This window comes from Palaemon carinicauda, chromosome 19 (genome assembly GCF_036898095.1).
Source record: "Palaemon carinicauda isolate YSFRI2023 chromosome 19, ASM3689809v2, whole genome shotgun sequence".
NCBI classification, from domain to species: Eukaryota; Metazoa; Arthropoda; class Malacostraca; order Decapoda; family Palaemonidae; genus Palaemon; species Palaemon carinicauda.
Window position 1 is genome coordinate 40,484,689 of NC_090743.1, and position 16,237 is coordinate 40,500,925.

The following is a 16,237-nucleotide window of genomic DNA, read 5'->3' on the forward strand; positions in this document are numbered from 1 at the left end:
GCATCTTGTTTCTTCCCATACCTGCTACTCTTACTACCACTATACTACTACAGTGCTTACTTCACTGTTATGCAGGCTGGGCTTACTGTTCCTGTTGGTTTGATTGCTGTTGTAGTCACAGTTAAGCCTACTCCTGTGGTTCATGCAACCTTTGCAGAATTGCCTGTGTTGTTTGAGGATTCTACCGCTCAGATTAATGCACCAAATCACCTTTCATGCACAGCAAAGACTTGATGACTACTATTTGCCTAAAGATTCCATCCCCCAAAGTCCAACATTGGTGGTGGTTTAAGCAGAATTTCATGCTATAAGACAAGAGATGCTGTGATGGGAAAATTCTTCCAAAAATAAAATCCTCACTGAATATCCTTCATCTTGTTTTCCTATCCAATTATAGGGGGATGGCAAAGGGTCCTGCCAATTAGGATCAGGATCGGGTCACTAGGTAGACCTTTACCATTACTTGCCTTCAACAGCGTTGGCTATTTTGTCAGTTTCCCACATGGAGATGTGACAGTTAAAGCAACAAGTCAAGTGACAACAACAACCTTTCTATTTTAGCTCCATCTTTTAAGGTTTATGGAAACCATCACCATCATCTCCTCCTACGCCTACTGATGCAAAAGGTCTGTTAGATTTTGCAATTTGGAGTCAGAGTTAATGCCAAGTGGATTCCAGCCTTCATGGAAAACATTCAGGAAATTGATACAACTCAGTGGAATCATCAGTGACTTGCAATTTGTGGGTTGCATCCGTAATTAAATCCTTTCTCAAACCTTTATGTATTTTCACTGGCAATCATCCTTACTGTTCATGTGAGCTAAGGGCTAGTTTTGGTGGCCAAATAGTCTTTCCTTATAAGACAAGTAATTGCTCTTCTTGGTCTCCGACTTGAGCCCCTCTCAATCTTGGCTGATGATCACTTATTTCCATTCTGTATTTTAGTCTAGGAATTTACTTGTCCCTTGCCTTTACTGATCATAACTAATCTCTTAAACTTTCAACTGTATTCCATACAAAACATGGAATCATAACAAAAGGTCGGGGGTGGGGGTAAAGTATTAAATTAATGGAAAAATTATAGCTACCAAGCTCAGTTAGGTATAAAATTTAAAGACACCACTACAATGCAATTCCACTTATAATGAGCAAATTATAACCTGCAAACTTTTAATGATTAAAATTGATAACTTTAAATTTCCTTGACAACCCAGAGCCGTAAGGTTCCACTGGATAGGATGTTGAATGTGCATAAAAAACAAAGGCAGCAGCCTGGGCTCAAGTGAAGTTATGAAAAATCTGTAATCCATACATGAAAAAGGAGTACACGGACGGGATGCCGAATGAACTCTCGAGAAAGGACCAGAGGTTGAAAAAAAAAATTACAAAAAAAAATAAATATGCCCTCTACTTTTGTGGATGATGGTACAAGAGAACATGAAGTAATTAATTTAATGCAAACACTACACAAATGAATAGAGGTTACTGCATATCACATCTATAAAATGACAACAGTAAAAATATAGTTCCAAGGCAAAGACAACTGGAAAATCATATTTAACAAAATGCCAGAAATCATACAACTTTAAGATGACCATATCCTTCAATGGAAAAATACAAAAAAATAAACTCATCCCTCCTTGCATAAAGCAATAGTTTAAGAGATGATGGATGATCACTATATTCCCACTTTCAGTACAATTAAATACCAACTCCCTTTTAATTAACTTGTGAAATCAGAAAAATACCAGTAACTTACATGCATCCTTGGCTTCTTTCAATTCCATCTGATGTCATTCGGCTTAAACTTGGATTCTTTGATTTCTCATTTCCTCGTGATCATTTTCTCCTTGCAAAATAAAAATTAATCCTTGGAGAGATCATATACATCACTTGTGTCACCATACAAGCCTTTAAAATGTCAAAAGGAAATAAATAAATTTTCATTATTTTAAAAATGTTTAAAAATTTATTTTATTCAATCTGTGATACAAAAGTATGCTGCATAAAAGCACAACCTTGAGTGCTAAATGATAATTCACTACAGAATAAAATATACTCCAAACAATATATATACTACTGCAAAAAATATTTTATATTTCCCCATTTTCACTTGCCTATAACTCATACAAGGTAAATTAATCCCAACCAAGGATATGGTAACAAGGTTTATATCTAAGCTGAAAATAAAATATGTGAGGTTTCTTTGAGCCAAAATCCAGAATAATATTTCCTTAAAGATATGGGATAATACAGTATAAAATAACGATGTATGTTCACCATATACTATCTAACAAATTGCAAGTACTGTAAAATAGAAAATTAATTTTTCAAAATACACCAGTATTTTTCAACTTAAGTAAAATTTCCAGATCTAAGGCCCTGTTTTAAGTTTCATGAGATGCCTGTATTATTACAGAAATTTTGATAACCTCTGCTGCACAAAGTTTTGCATCCAAACTAAGTGTTGCAAAGCACTGATAATTTGTGAAGGGAACTAAATTCACTGAACATGGAATCTTTCCTTTTGCTATTCATCTGGCTACATCTAAATAAGGGTTTTTGACTGCCTGATGAGAAATTATTTGTGATCATGTGTGCAAACCACTGCCTCTTGGACACCTCGACAGGATTTAATATGTTCCCTCTAGGTCATAAGGTTAGCACATTTTAAAATACTTGAACTGGCAGGAACAATGAGCTACTGATTTTGACATACTGATATGCAAAAAACATTTATATGTAATAAAAATCTTTAATATTCAGCCTTAAAACTCTGCCGGAAAAAATCTACTGAACAGACTATTTATTCTTTAGTGAGTGAATGAACTGCAACTAAGCAAAAACAACTTGAAGTGTATCTAAAGTAATTTAAGTACGAAACTTAAAGCACTGATCTACCACCTGTGGAAGACAAGCTGATAAAAAATACCAACAGTAAATTGAAGAATGCCATGAAGAACAATATTCTTGATCTTGGGAACTTACGACTGCTTCTACAAAAACCTTAAGACTAAGGATTGGACTTGGCTTCTTTCAGGAGTTTTAAGACCATTGGAGTGTAATACGAAATAATCACATCAGCTCCTGGAAATACATAAAAACATTAAAAATCCCATTGTACATTAATTTCAAATCAAAGAATTATTGGATTGAATTTCTGAATTTTGATTAATTGCCAAGCAATGGGGCCTGTGAGGTTGGACAACATAATTGGAGAAAGTAAAAGAATATATAGCAATTGCAGCTAGGGGTAAAAAAAAAAATGCCTGCGAAAACCCTAAAAACTTTGGTTACCCGCATTTCCTTGTATCGCACAAACCTCCCTTCAACTATATAAATGCTGGACTTCAGAGAGGGAGCCCGGGGGCTTTACATTACAGGGTAATCGATAATGTTACTACTGTAATAATCTGTAAAGTAAAGTTTACACAGTTGGAAATAAATTCCTCGTGTCTCAATTTCAGTATTAAAATCATGTGAGCAGAGATCTTAAGAGGAAAAATTTAGTATCATATTCATCAAAATGACTAAAGAACTAGTAAGATAAGGTAGTCAAAATATTGTGAATACATATAGACCTGGATTTAAGACAAGGAATGCAAGTACATTAAGAAGGTTAACCCTATATGTCTAGCATAATAGATCCAAGTTTTTTTGCAATCTCTTCTCAGAGAATGCATTTCCTTCTACTCTTATTTTTCCAAAAATTTGGTCCCTTCTAGCCCAGCTGTTCACATTTCTTCAACTTTGCTATGCTCGAATTTTCCTATTGTTAAACAGCAAATCCTTCAGATGAGCCCTATATAAATCTAGATACATTATGTAACTATTAATGCTATCAATACACTTCTTACAAACTTTTGTGCATAAATAAACTCCCAATCCTTTCTTATTTGGATCTAGAGTACAAAGTGCCAGGGGTTCTATGCTAAGAGTTCCTTAACACCCAGCTTCATTGTTTTCCACTTTCTAGTTTTTAATTTTTCCCTTATTCTTTTTTCACCTTGATATTCCCCATCAATTACATTAGCTAATACTTCCACTTCATTTAACAACAGAGAACTCATCACAATGTGAATACTTGAACTACTTCATAAAAACAAGATATAAACGAAGATCAGCACCCGATAAGAGTTCACACAAAATAAAAAAGCACAAGACAGAGTAGAGGTAACTTATTCCCCATTCAACCACAACGGGAATACAAAACATAAAATATTTACCATATAAGGTCGTGTATAATGCCGTTTGTTGAGATCTTATTCGAAGCCAAACCTCAGGAGGCAATATCATACACAAAATGAAATATCACAAAATGTATGTGCATCATACACAAAATTCAGTGCAAAAGGCTAGGCTATATTATTCTTCAAATCATTAGGCTAAGATATACAGTACACATCAAAGTAATTGGTAAAAGAATTTTAACAAAATAAGTGTGTAATGTACTGTAATATTGTACACAACATTCCACAAATACAGCGTATAATGTACTGTACAGTGATGTCTCTTGATACAAAAGGTTCTGCATACGAAACTTCCATGATGCAAAACGAGATGCGAAGATTTTCCCGACTCATAACACGAAACATTTTCAAAGATACGAAATGAGCTACAGTACGAGAGCCACGCCGCCAGTCGTTAACTCGCCGCAATCATCCTGCGCTCCCATGGGTTATCTTCCTACTCGGATGCTAGTTACTGCCATATGATCCTGCTCCCCTATTGGACAACATCTACTGTACTGTATCCCATCATGCATCTACACATTGGCATTTCTCAGCCATTTCATTTCTCGAGTGCTATCGTACGTATTAACTTTGTGTTTGCGATTTTCCTTTCGTGACTATTGTACTGGATTGTGTTCTGATATTACATTAGTGTATTAGCCATGGGTCCCAAGAAAGTTGCTGATGTGCAGGGAAAGAAGAGGATGCTTTTGATAGAGAACCACAAGATGGAAATAATAAAGAAGTATGATTGCTAAGGAATATGGCTGTAATTCGTTAATGCTAGGAACCATCCTTAAGCAGAAAGAACTCATCAAAGCAGCAACACCTTCTAAGGGCGTGACAATTTTCTCCAGCAAGAGAAGCCATGCCCATGATGAGATGGAGAGATAGCCTCACACGTAGATTAAGGACAAGGAGATCGCTGGAGACATGATCACCGAGATGGCAATCTGCCACAAGGCCAGCGCCATTTTTGCCGATCTCGTGCATGTGCAGGAGAAGGGACATCGAAGCAAGCACCTTTACAGTTCAAGGCTTCATAGGGGTGGTTTGAAAAATTATAGAGATGGTCTGGTGTTCATTCGGTGGTGCACAATGGGGAGGCTGCAAGCTCCGACACGAAAGCGGCCAAAGCCTTTGTCAAGACGTTCGATGAGCTGACTATCAAGGAAGGCTACACTCCCCAGCAAGTCTTCAACAGTGACAAAACTGGATTCTTCTGGAATAAAATGCCTCGTTGGACGTACATCACGGTGGAAAAGAAGAAGCTACTCGGGCATAAGCCTATAAAGGACAGGTTTATCCTTACATTTTGTTCAAACACCAGTGAGGATTGTAAGGTGAAGCCCAGCTGGTATATCAGTCTGAGACTCCTCAAGCCTTCAAGACCCACAGTGATTAAGGACAAGCTTCTGGTGATGTGGAGAGCTAATGCCAAAGCCTGGGTAACAAGACTCTTGTTTACCGAGTGGGTAAATGTTTGTTTCGGTCCAATTGTAAAAAAGTACCTCATTTCCCATGTCATAGGATACTACAAGTGGTAAGACGCACCCTTAAATTAGCAAGGCAATTTTAGAAAAAAAAATTGAGGATTTTAAAAACTTCTTAGCAGAAATCTCTTGTCAGCGACTAGCGTGATTATTGTCCGGCACAATAACTTTTTCTTATTTTGGGTGTATTATGAAATGTTTAAGTTAATATCAATTAGATATATGCTGATTATCCTAATTCCATTAGATATTCATATAAGAAACCACTAAACCAGTTGTAGTTTCCACCACAACTACACGTTTAGTCATAGTTTGGCATTTCAAGTGTTGTTTACATGAAAGCAGTGCTGCCAAAGGTTCTTCAAAAATTTTGGTAAAGAGGTAAAATTCTAGTGATATTTCCAAAATTCCTCATATAGCCTATAAATTTTCACACAAAATGTAATCACTGATTAAAGAAATCTAGAAATTCTTTTAGGTGGGATACTTTTGCTACTGTTTATGTGATTCTAGGTCTAGTTACTTTTCTGCTAACTTGGTAATACTGAAATCAACTAACCGAGAAGAAGTTTTTTCCAAGGTAGTATTCAGCAACTGTCTGTTTGTATTATTTCGGAACTTCGGCAACAAAGTCCTTATCAATATATAGCTTTATTACAAAATATAAAAAAAAATAAGAGAAAATAGATATATACTGCATAAACAACTAATACGTCATAGCGTCGTCTGCTATGAGACCACTAGTTGGCATGTTTGCTTGAAGAAGGGGGTTGGCAAGTCATTAGCTGATTACCAAAACAAACAAATAATTTGCTTTTGTACTTCACTAAATGAAGTCCAACATAAAAATAAATGAATTTATTGCATATGAATGATAATTGTATGTTTATATTCTATCTCTCGTGAGTTTGAGTGCTTGTAGGTCAATAGTTTGGTGTTTGAGGGTTGTCAAACTCCCCTATACAACTTTTTCTTAGTGTTAAGATGCAGGGTAATTTTGGGGGGCATTTTTCATGAAAATAGGTGCGTTTTATGACATGGTATTTGGAAGAGAAGCGCCTCCCTCTGAAATGCCTGCTGGTGCTGGACAATAGCCCTGCTCGCCCTCCAGGCCTCGCGGAAGATATCCTTTTGGAGTATTCCTTCATCAAGGTTCTCTATCTTCCGCCTAACACCACCCCTCTCCTCCAGCCCACGGACCAGCAAGTGATTTTGAGTTTTAAGAAGCTCTACACAAAATACCTTTTCAAGAGATGTTTCGAAAATACTGAGAGCACAAATCTTACCCAACATGAATTTTGGAAGGAGCATTTCGATGTTGTGATATCCCTCCGAATCATCAATCAAGCTTGGCGGGAGGTTTCGAAGCTCACCTTGAGATCTTTGTGGAAGAAGCTGTGGCCTGATGCCATCTCCGCATAAGACTTCGAGGGATTCCACTAACGTAGGCCAAGGCGAAGACGTATCAGTCAATGATCCTGAACCTGTTGTGCAACCTGAGGTTGGCAAGATCGTTAGACTTGAGACTGCCATGGGTCTGGAAGCTGATGAGGAGGACATCAATGAGCTTCTCGAGGAGCACCAAAATGAGCTTACAATGGAAGACCTAAAGGAGTTGGAGACCATGCAAGAGAACATCATTCACGGACAATTCTCTAGAGGCGACAAGGAGGAGGATGACCCTCTAACAATGGCAGAAATCAAGGAGGGCCCAGCTGGCTACCATAAAATGGCAGCTCCTGTAGAAAAGAAACACCCAGAAAAAGTTGTCGCAGGTCATGCTTTTGAGTACATAAATGACGTTTACCCGAGTCATTTCTGAAGCATTTTAAGAAGCAGGCAGAGACAAGCTTCCTTGGAGTTATTTTTTAGAGGCCAAAAAAAACTGAAACATGGAAGTGATGAAGAAGATTATTAGTGTACGTAGTGTAAATTTAAAAAATACAAAACGTAACGTTAAAAAAAAGTTTTTTTGTAAAGTTGAGTGTTAATGTTTTCTGCCATTTGTTAATGTTTTTTGCCATTTGTTGTCCTCCTCTGCTGCCAAGCCACTCGCTTCCGGACATCACCTCACTCCAAAAGTAAGGTTTCACATTTTTGTTACTTTATTTTCCATTTATTATTGGATTACTGTACTGTAGGTACAGTATTAATGGTTAGATTGTGTATTGAATGATCCAAATGGTCGTATTCCATCGTGTTTCAAACATTTTTATCATTGTTTACAATTTCATGTAGCGTGTTTGTAGGGCTTGGAACGGATTAGGTTATTTACATGTAAAACACAACCCATGATACAAAATTTTCATGAAATGAAAACCAGTATGGAACCAATTAATTTTGTATCTTGAGGCATTACTGTAAATGTAATGGAAGAACAAAGGATATAAATTTTATCATAACACACTATTATTAGTGTGGTATGTAACCAGTTAAACACACCTCTTCTTCTTTGCCTTCAACTTTTCCCATTTCCATATGGGGTCGCTGTTTCTAGTCAGCCTTCTCCATCTTTCTCTGTCCTGTACATCTTGTTCTCTTTCAACACACCAACCGCTGCTTACTAGTGAACATCGAAAATGGGCTTTTTCGAACGTCAATTTGTAATGCTTTTAATTTGATGTTTTGAATAGATTATACCATGATAATGTTTTTGCAAACAAATGACGAAATCTAAAAGAATCCACACAAGTTGAAGATTGATAAAATGCTTTTGAAAATGTAACAAATAAAAAAATTCAAAGCAATGACAAATAATTAACATTGAAATAATACATTCATTATATTTTATTACAGATGAATGTAGCACTTGTTAAGACACAGTGCATGGCAAAAATTAATGAACACTGAACTACTTAACTTTGAAAGCATTTTATCATATTCTATTCGTTATAATTTTCTGATAATATATATGCCATTTCATTGTCTCTGTAATTTGTATCAGAAGTTTTGAATATAAAAAAATCTTACTGAAAGACCTATTTCATATTTTTTCTACTGTACAACTAACAGGGCATATTCTTGATAGGATTGGTTATGGAAAGTCATCAGACTAATGCTAAACAGTGAAGAGAAATAAAAAATCTTCCTTAAGAATAGCTGATGGTTACCATGTAATATAAATAGTACAGTACTGTAGTGCACTCTGACTGAATCATTATTAATAGATAATTATCATTGATCAGCCTTGCCAAATATATCTTCCAAAAATAGAACACTTGCAATACACTGGATAAATGATAAGATAATTCATTGGAAGCCAATCTGAAAGGTTGTATGATGTTAGACTTGATTAAATAAATGTATAAATGGTATGATGATGATGCAAGGACTCCCAAACAACCCTGAAATATTTACCAAGAGCATAATATCCAGGATCTTCTGTACTCTCTTTTTGAGTACAGCTATTTGACATTCCATCAACTACTTTTTCATCTGTTCCCTAATATCTTTTTACCAAGCTGTCTAACTTCTTCAACTTCCACCTGTGGGAGAGCACCAAGAAAGTCTAAGCATGAAACTCAGTCTCCTTGTTTCGATGTTGTTAGTCCCACTGTATAACAGGGTCGACCACTCATGTCAACTTTCTCCATCTATTTCTAATCATTGCATCTTCTTCCCCAGTCCCACCTCACCACATACATCCATCTTAGGTTGGCCAGGGAACCAGCGACCCGTTGAGATACTACCGCTAGAGAGTTATCGGGTCCTTTGACTGGCCAGATAGTGCTACATTTGATCCTCCTCTCTGTTTATGGTTCATTTTTCCCTTGCCTACATACACTGAATAGTCTGGCACATTCTTTATATATTCTCCTCTGTCCTAATACACCTGACAACACTGAGATTACCAAACAAAATCTTCTCTTAAGGAGTTAACTACTGCGCTGTAATTGGTCAGTGGCCAATTTCCTCTTGGTAAGGGTAGAAGAAACTCTTTAGCTTTGGTAAGCAGCTCTTCTATTAGAAGGATGAGAAGGACACTCCAAAATCAAACCATTGTTCTCTAGTCTTGGGTAGTGCCATAGTCTCTGTACCAGGGTCTTCCACTGTCTTGGGTTAGAGTTCTCTTGCTTGAGGGTACACTTGGGCACACTATTCTAACTTACTTCACTTCCTTTTCTTTTGTTAAAGTTTTTATAGTTTATATAGGAAATATTTATTTTAACGTTACTCTTCATGAAATACGGTACTTAATTTTTCCTTTTTTTCCTTTCCTTGCTGGGCTATTTTGCTCATAGCATCCTGCTTTTCTAACTATGGTTGTAGCTTAGCACGTACAGTAATAATATTAATAATAATGTCCCACATTCCTCCCTTCCTATTACATGGCCACAGTATCTTAGATGATATTCCCTAGCTTTATCTTAAAAATTACATACATCACACACACCTTTTGTATCTTGACACTCCTTTCCATTAGTAGTATTCCAGCACTCCATATCACCATCCTCACCTCAGATGTTTCCCACATGATATTCAGTTGTTCCATACTATTTAGGTAATCCACGAGGAACCTAGACGGCACTCAATTCTTTTTAATAAATCCTATCTGTGCTGCATATATGACCCAAATTACATCAATCTTAAAGTCATACAATGCATTAACATGTAAATCACCCAAAGCTAACTATACAATGATTGTTTTACATCTAAAAATATATATGAGAGAGAGAGAGAGAGAGAGAGAGAGAGAGAGAGAGAGAGAGAGAGAGAGAGAGAGAGAGAGAGAGAGAGAGAGAGAGAGAGAGAGAGAGAGAGAGAGAGAGAGCTAGCTTTCTATCTCATTCCTAAATTTGCATGATAAAAAAAAAAAAATGTATCATCACCTGCTCTCCTCATGCTGGTAAGGACTTCCATTAGAATGGTCTTGAGTTCAAAAGCTCCTGCATGTGCCCCATGATAAAGCATTGCATATTCACCTGAGACCTGCAGAACAAATACATCTTTTATAAAAGATAATTAAAGTACTTTTTTGGGAACAAAAACCTTATGCAATGTACTAAAAAAATTTTAAGCAGTCTACCACAAAGATCTTTTTAAATATAAATATTTTAATTATTACTCCATAATGTTGAAGACTGAGTTATTATTACAATATTTAGCCAACTGTAAAAGTATAGAGATGTGATAAAGCAATTGGGAATTAAAATTCCATGGAATGTTTTTTTTGTTATATTCAGATTTATTATATTATCTGTAGCCTTTTTAAAACTTTATAAACGGGTTTTTTAATACACTGTATAGTATTGTGAACATTTAAGCAATGCATTTGCCATATCCAATAAGATATAGTATTGGTTTGAATAAACTAAAAAAAAAAAAAAAAACATAATTTTCTCCTTACTGCAGTGAAAATGTTGTAAAGTTCTTACATAATAATAATCAGCATGTTCCTGTAAAAGGATTATTCTTTCTTATCCAATCTTAAATAGTAAGTTAATTTGCACTATGCCACAGGTATATACATTGATTTCCCATCCATACAAACACTTTCCAAAAGAATCAAAATTTGATTAGTTACTGCGAACTTATTGTTCTACTCTTAATTAGTTCTGCTAGCTTATTATTCTATGAAAGGCTGAAATTAGTTTCCCGTAATGCTAGAATCATTTACAGGAACAACTAGACATTAATATACCTAATGTAGCCATAAGAAATACAGCTTTTGTTACTTAAAGAATCATTTCCTTTCACAACTTTGTGAGCAACAATAAAGCATTATTACAATATCGATACCAACATAACTTTATTCAAGTAAGTAACATTCAAATTATTGCACAAGAAAAACTTTAAGATTACAAGGTACTGTAACATTTTACAACTTCAACTGAATATAATGTATTCTTTATCCATAATGCTTCATTTACTGAAGATAAACAACATAAACCTTGGTGTGCATGATTATCAACCTTAAGTAATTCAACCAAACCAATTATTAAGGATATAAAAATATCATGAAGCTAGACTTAGGGTTTGTATCCAGCATTAGAATTTAAATTATATTAAAAAATTTAGTTGAAAAGTCTAATAAAATTTTCTTGAGATTTATTACCAAAAGTTTGACATTTGTTAAAAATTTTAAACAGACTTAAAATGTTGAACTATCAATATTGACCAACAATCTCTGTATAGAGGGATTAGGTCATGTGGCTTATTCCTCAGATATCTATGGATCAAATGAGTTTAACCTGTTCTAAAATTGTCTAGAATTACTTAACATATTCTTTATGCTTTGAAGAATGCTACTATACAATAAGTCTGACACATTTTATTTTTGTTAAATTCATTACTCCATAGAATGTTACTTATTAAAGATGATGGATCTTAAAGATGCTAAATTAAAGGTATTGATTATTTTCAATCTGTATGACTGCCATTTTTTGCAGCTTTATTGGCACTTTATTTTCCTCTATGCTCACATGGTCAGGGAACCAGCACAAACATCACCTTCGTATTATTCATACAAAAAAAAAAATTTTTGTTGGACTGGATAATTCTTTGGCCAATAGTTTTAAAAGGCTTCAATAAAGCTTCTTAGAGGCTTTGAAGATAAATTTCTATGGAGGCAGAATATTCAGCAACAATGAATTACTTGCACACAGTTCTGCCTTGAAAACAGAAGCAATCTTTGGAATATTGTCTTAATATGTTATTTTTATTAGTAAAATAAATTTTTGAATATACTTACCCGATAATCATGTAGCTGTCAACTCCGTTGCCCGACAGAATTCTATGGAGGGATACGCCAGCTATCACAATACTAGAAGGGGGTGTACTTACCAGCGCCACCTGTGGCCAGGTACTCAAGTACTTCTTGTTGACACCTCCTCAATTATTCCTCGGTCCACTGGTTCTCTATGGGGAGGAAGGGAGGGTCGATTAAATCATGATTATCGGGTAAGTATATTCAAAAATTTATTTTACTAATAAAAATAACATTTTTCAATATTAAACTTACCCGATAATCATGTAGCTGATTCACACCCAGGGGGGTGGGTGAAAACCAGTGTACAAGATTAAAGGATAGCTAAGTATCCCATATTTCATATAACAGTTATCTCAAATAACAATGAAATAATAAGTACCTGGTAAGGAAGTCGAATTGAACCGTTACTCTGCCTCTTTTTTAAGTTCGTCTTCCTTACTGAGCGCAGCGTTCCTCTTGGAGGCTGAATCAACCCAAAGGTGCCAAAGTATACGGGGTTGCAACCCCTACTAAAGGACCTCTACAAAACCTCTAACCCAGGCGCTTCTCAAGAATGAATAGACCACCCGCCAAATCAAAAGGATGCGGAAGGCTTCTTAGCCTACCGTAACAACCATAAAAACAACAATAAAAGCATTCAAGAGAAAGGTTAAAAAAGGTTATGGGATTAAGGGAATGTAGTGGCTGAGCCCTCACCTACTACTGCACTCGCTGCTACGAATGGTCCCAGGGTGAAGCAGTTCTCGTAAAGAGACTGGACATCTTTAAGATAAAATGATGCAAACACTGACTTGCTCCTCCAATAGGTTGCATCCATTATGCTCTGCAGAGAACGGTTTTTATTAAAGGCCATCGAAGTAGCTACGGCTCTTACTTCGTGGGTCCTTACCTTCAGCAATGCAAGGTCTTCCTCCTTTAAGTGAGAGTGGGCTTCTCTAATCAGAAGCCTTATATAATATGAAACCCCATTCTTGGACATGGGCCTCGAAGGTTTCTTGATGGCACACCATAAGGCTTCTGACTGTCCTCGAATAGGTTTAGACCTCTTAAGATAATATTTGAGAGCTCTGACAGGGCAAAGAACTCTCTCTAGTTCGTTACCTACCATGTTGGAGAGGCTAGGTATTTCAAACGATCTAGGCCAAGGACGTGAAGGAAGTTCGTTCTTTGCTAGGAATCCGAGCTGAAAAGAACATGTTGCAGATTCGGTCGTGAAACCAATGTTCTTGCTGAAGGCATGAACCTCACTGACTCTCTTAGCTGTTGCAAGGCAGACGAGAAAAAGAGTCTTGAGGGTAAGGTCCTTGAAGGAAGCTGACTGGAGAGGTTCGAACCTAGGTGACATAAGGAACCTTAAGACTACGTCTAGGTTCCAGCCTGGAGTGGATAGACGACGCTCTTTAGACGTCTCAAAAGACTTAAGAATGTCTTGAAGGTCCTTGTTGGCAGAAAGGTCCAAACCTCTGTGGCGGAGAACTGAAGCCAACATACTTCTATACCCTTTAATCGTAGGGGCTGAAAGGGATCTCTCATTCCTAAGATGTAGAAGGAAGTCAGCTATTTGGGTCACAGAGGTATTGGTAGAGGATATTGAATTGGCTCTACACCAGCTTCGGAAGACCTCCCACTTAGACTGGTAGACTCTACGAGTGGAAACCCTTCTTGCTCTGGCAATCGCACTGGCTGCCTCCTTCGAAAAGCCTCTAGCTCTAGCGAATCTTTCGACAGTCTGAAGGCAGTCAGCCGAAGAGCGTGGAGGTTTGGGTGCAACCTGTCTACGTGAGGTTGACGTAGAAGGTCCACTCTTAGAGGTAGAGTCCTGGGGATGTCGACTAGCCATTGAAGTACCTCTGTGAACCATTCTCTTGCAGGCCAAAGGGGAGCAACCAGCGTCAGCCGTGTCCCTTCGTGCGAGATGAATTTCTGCAGAACTTTGTTTATTATCTTGAACAGTGGGAATGCGTACAGGTCGAGATGGGACCAGTTCAGTAGAAAAGCATCCACATGAACTGCTGCAGGGTCTGGAACAGGGGAACAGTACAGCGGAAGTCTCTTGGTTATGGAGGTGGCAAACAGATCTATGGTAGGTTGACCCCACAAGGTCCAAAGTCTGTTGCACACACTCTTGTGGAGGGTCCATTCCGTGGGAATGACCTGATTCCTTCTGCTTAGGCGATCTGCTGAGACGTTCATATCGCCCTGAATGAACCTCGTGACCAGAGTGAGGTTTAGACCTCTTGACCAAATGAGGAGGTCCCTTGCGATCTCGTATAGGCTCCTCGAATGGGTCCCTCCTTGCTTGGAGATGTAAGCCAAGGCTGTGGTATTGTCTGAGTTCACCTCCACCACTTTGCCTAGCAGGAGGGACTTGAAGTTCAACAGGGGTAAATGAACTGCTAGTAGCTCCTTGCAGTTGATGTGGAGTAATCCCTGTTCCTCGTTCCACGTGCCCGAGCATTCCCGTCCGTTCAAGGTCGCACCCCAGCCCGAGTCCGATGCATCTGAGAAGAGATGAAGATTGGGGGTCTGAATAGCCAACGATAGGACCTCCCTGAGAAGGAGATTGTGCTTCCACCACAGGAGAGTGGTCTTCATCTCTTGGGTGATTGGGATAGAGACTGCTTCGAGAGTCGAACCCTTGTCCCAATGAGCTGCAAGATGGAATTGAAGAGGGCGGAGGTGGAGTCTCCCTAGCTCGACGAACAGGGCCAGTGATGAAAGGGTCCCTGTGAGACTCATCCACTGTCTCACCGAGCAACTGCTCCTCTTCAGCATGCTCATGATGCACTCTAGGGCTTGGCTTATCCTGGGGGCCGATGGAAAAGCCCGAAAATCCTGACTCCGAATCTCCATTCCCAGGTACACAATGGATTGGGAGGGAATGAGCTGAGACTTTTCTATGTTGACTAACAGACCCAGTTCTCTGATTAAGTCCAAAGTCCAGTTGAGATTCTCCAGACAGCGACGACTCGTGGAGGCTCTCAACAGCCAGTCGTCTAAGTAGAGGGAGGCTCTGATGTCCGATAAGTGTAGGAATTTTGCTATATTCCTCATCAGATGAGTGAACACCATAGGAGCTGTGCTTAGGCCAAAACACAGGGCTTGGAATTGGTAGACAACCTTTCCAAAAACGAATCTCAGGAAAGGTTGGGAGTCTGGATGAATAGGAACGTGAAAGTAGGCATCTTTCAAGTCCAACGAGACCATCCAGTCCTCCTGCCTGACCGCTGCTAAGACCGACTTCATCGTCTCCATCGTGAACGTCTGCTTGGTGACATACGCGTTGAGCGCGCTGACGTCCAGCACCGGTCTCCAACCTCCTGTCTTCTTGGCCACAAGAAAGAGACGGTTGTAGAAGCCCGGGGATTGATGGTCCCGGACTATAACCACTGCCTTCTTCTGCACAAGTAGCGACACCTCCTGGTGCAATGCTAGCCTCTTGTCCTCTTCTTTGTAGTTGGGAGAGAGGTTGATGGGCGATGTGGTCAGAGGTGGTTTGAGGCAGAATGGAATCCTGTAACCGTTCCTCAGCCAACTGACAGACTGGGCGTCTGCACCTCTCTTCTCCCAGGCTCGCCAGAAGATCTTGAGTCTGGCTCCTACTGCTGTCTGGAGATGCGGAGAGTCAGTTTTTTCCTTTAGATGTCTTGGAGCCTTTCCTAGACTTGCTCCTGTAAGAGTCTGGACGGGAGCTTCCTCGGCTGGGGGCTCTACCACGAAAGGGCGGTATGAACCTCGTAGCAGGGGTATCAGCCACTGGGGAGCGATAAGTCTTGGGGACTGAGGTAGCAACCTTAGACTTA

At 38.4% G+C, this 16,237-nt stretch overlaps 1 protein-coding gene across 1 annotated transcript in view; it reads right to left on the reverse strand.

The window, feature by feature from the left end:
* Window positions 1-1,949: 1,949 nt before the first annotated feature.
* The window catches only part of Pbgs (Porphobilinogen synthase), a 100,000-nt gene continuing 85,712 nt past the window's right edge, over window positions 1,950-16,237 (reverse strand). The window contains exons 8-9 of the mRNA XM_068393523.1: window positions 10,555-10,654; window positions 1,950-3,087 (exon numbers count right to left, since the gene is read on the reverse strand). Of these exons, the coding sequence (XP_068249624.1) occupies window positions 3,014-3,087; window positions 10,555-10,654 (174 nt within the window). The 3' untranslated portion in view covers window positions 1,950-3,013. The remainder of the gene's footprint in view (window positions 3,088-10,554; window positions 10,655-16,237) is intronic.